This window comes from Brachyhypopomus gauderio, chromosome 13, assembly GCF_052324685.1.
Source record: "Brachyhypopomus gauderio isolate BG-103 chromosome 13, BGAUD_0.2, whole genome shotgun sequence".
Taxonomy (NCBI): Eukaryota; Metazoa; Chordata; class Actinopteri; order Gymnotiformes; family Hypopomidae; genus Brachyhypopomus; species Brachyhypopomus gauderio.
The window spans coordinates 11,589,648-11,592,641 of NC_135223.1; the positions used below are offsets into that span (position 1 = coordinate 11,589,648).

Below are 2,994 nucleotides of genomic sequence, written 5' to 3' on the forward strand. Positions count from 1 at the left end.
CTCTGTGCAAGCCCTTCATTCAGGCCGAACAGCCCGCGCCGAGAGAGCAGCGTGACCGCTAATGTAACTTCGCCTAGCTGCATTCCACCGTTACAGTCTGGCTGCCGTCCTCTCGCCTGACTGGAGCTTGTCTGTTAGGTTAAGCTAAGGTTAAGTTATTCGGAACCACGAACACAGTATTTTGTACTATTCTGTACTGTTTTCATGTTTTCACTTGGAGTATGTGTGTGATCTCCAGGCTTCATCTAACGGCGAATATCGTATAAGGATGTCAGGCGTCATTGAAGAGAAGATTAAGAATTACAAAACGGCTCCATTTGACGCCCGTTTCCCCAATACCAACCAGACACGAAACTGTTATCAAAACTACGTTGGTAAGTGATTTGTATTTAGGTGAAATATTACTAATGTTAATATGGTTATTTTGTTTAAGGTTTCTGTCTTTTGAAACCCATCGGGTTACTAAAATTCTCACGCTGGTGACAGATGAATGTTTTGGCATAATATCAACATAGGATTGATTCTAGCTGTCTTATTATTTTTTTCAGCTGCATCATATTTTTGTGACATACTGATATGACAAAAGAAAGTGACTTGAATGTATTTGAGGTGATAAGACCTGCACACATTCTTGCTTTAGAGAATCTTTAGCTTTGCTTATTTGTGAATTTAAAAGGCACTGTGGCACTTTGCTCAGTAATCTTGTTTTAATTTAGTTTTGTGACAGCATAGTTGCATTCCATAGGTTAAGGTTGTTAAGGTTAGTTTTTTTTTTATTCTTTGAGACATAAATTTTTCAAAACTAAAGGGACTGATCAAATCCAGTAACGCAGCCTTGTTGTAGAAGGTCTACTAATAACCTGCCTTCAGACTATAAGTGACCTGAAGGTTCATGCCACTGGTGCAACTGTTGCAGTTTTAATGTTTGTTTTTTGACATGGGGCCTAATACAAGTTAACTTCTCTTTCACAGACTTTCACAGATGTAATAAGGCATTATCTGCAAAAGGACAGGACACATCTCCTTGTGAATGGTATCAGAAAGTGTACAAGAGCCTGTGCCCCATCAGCTGGGTAAGACTCCTCTTTGGACCAGCACAGGTTTATTCATCTGGAGGCCCTATGTTTAGTCAAAGGGGAAAATAAAACATGGGTAACAAGTCATCTTTTTGTTACTGATGGGTAGTGTGCACTTTATTGATTCCGATTCTGCTTGGTGAAAAAAGGTGTTTAATGTTCAGAGATAAAGAACATTTTTTTTATCTTTGAACTGTGTAGTTCCTAACTTTTAGCCTTTTCAATCATACATTCATCGATATTTCATTCTAGAAATATGCCACAATTTACCTTTTCCTGGTAAAGAACACTATAATCATTTGAAATCAAGCAAAAGTTTCTGACAATTAATGTTTAGAAAAGTTAGCATATCTGCCTATTCTTTAGAGGGGGGGGCATGTATCTTTATTCTCCTGTCTGTCATCTACCTGAAAAAATCAACTCTCTGGAGATACAACTTAGTACTACCATACAGAACACTAATGCTAAACTTTATTTATTTATTTGCTTGCTTACCTAAAGGATGGTGACTTCACAACTGTGAGGCTTTCACTACAAATGCTGTCACAACTTGTGACGTTTGGTATTTAGTTTTCTCCCCGTTGCTAATAAACGGCTGTACTGAATATGCTTGCGAGGCACTATCACTCTCTGTGGAGGTGGCTGAAGCATCATTTATGCTAAGAGGCTGCAGTCAATCAAACCTGATGCACTGGTGCCGAAGGTGTTTTGCCATGTTGGAGGTCCATCCTCCTTTTCAACAGATCAACTTCCCATACATATTGCACTTTGGTTTTTAGCTTTCTCTCACAAAGTGGAGCCAAACTTGTAAGCAATTCCTATTGTCAAAGCAAAACTGTGATATTACACAACACACACTTGTCCAGGCAGATGTCCCTCTGATATACAGATATGTATGTGTACTGACAGACACATCTGACAAAATTGTGGCCGTGTATTTCAAGAAAAAAACAATTTAAGTAAAATCTAAATGCTTGCTTCTTTTTAAAGAAAAAATGTAATTAATGGGTACTCAAATTTGTGTGGGTTTTTTTTTTTTTTTGGGGGGGGGGGAGTCTTGTACCACTCTATCTCAGACAGTAGAGGTCTCCCCATATTCAATATATCATACTAGGGCAGTCTTGAAGAGTACTCATCTTCTAGAGGTGGCAAACTGCATTTTGGCTTTGTAGAGCAGTAGCTGGTAGCAGGTTAAAGCTGAGCTGTAATTAAGTTATAGATAGTATTGTCAGCACTAATGCAAAATGAGGAGCAAGTTTATGATTAAATAAGTTTAGTGTTTTCAACATGGTTTTCTTCTTTCTATCTATAGGTCGAGAACTGGGATGGACAAGTACAGGAAGGTTCTTTTGCAGGAAAGATCTAAAGAAGCTGCAGTCCTTTATTTACTAACAACTCTGCATGTTTTGCAGATTACCTCGTATTTGAAATGCATGTTACTTTGTGTCAGATTGGAATGACCTGAAAATGACATCCTGTTACTGTTGGAGGCCAACATTGTCAGCCATGTCCTGAAACTTACAAAATAAATGCACAAATTTAATTACATGATGTACTTCATTTAATTTGTATTGATTTTGAAAGGGTCACTTGCAACACTAGCACAGTATGTACCAGCAATGTTTATAGTTGCTAAATGGGTGTGTATAGCTGAACAAAAGGAAAGTCAACTTGAAGTACACATACAAGCTGCTCATGTGGAAGCATCCAAGTTAGAACTGACCTGATTCTTCTGACTCCTTATGGTTAGGTTCCAATGTTAATCACATTCATCACACATCTGCGGAAGTTGGATATCTTGGTAACCCACTTGATTTGTGCTTTTGTACATACTGTAGTATTTGACAATGGGTACAATATATAAAAAGGTGGAAAAATACTTGACCCAGAATAGTGTGAGGTCAACACTTCAAGGCAG

General features: G+C 38.1%; 1 protein-coding gene across 1 annotated transcript; it reads left to right on the top strand.

Moving 5' to 3' along the window:
* Positions 1 to 244: 244 nt before the first annotated feature.
* cox6b2 (cytochrome c oxidase subunit 6B2) lies at positions 245 to 2,622 on the top strand. Its single transcript, XM_076970904.1, has 3 exons — positions 245 to 374; positions 973 to 1,073; positions 2,389 to 2,622. Exons 1-3 carry the CDS (start codon positions 269 to 271, stop codon positions 2,440 to 2,442), a joined length of 261 nt encoding a protein of 86 aa, XP_076827019.1. The 5' UTR covers positions 245 to 268; the 3' UTR covers positions 2,443 to 2,622.
* The last annotated feature ends 372 nt before the right edge of the window (positions 2,623 to 2,994 follow it).

Coding starts and splice junctions, on each gene's coding strand:
- cox6b2 (XM_076970904.1), top strand. CDS start 269: ATGTCAGGCGTCATTGAAGAGAAGATTAAGAATTACAAAACGGCTCCA. Junction 375..972: donor CTGTTATCAAAACTACGTTG/GTAAGTGATTTG, acceptor TCTCTTTCACAG/ACTTTCACAGATGTAATAAG. Junction 1,074..2,388: donor GCCTGTGCCCCATCAGCTGG/GTAAGACTCCTC, acceptor TTCTATCTATAG/GTCGAGAACTGGGATGGACA.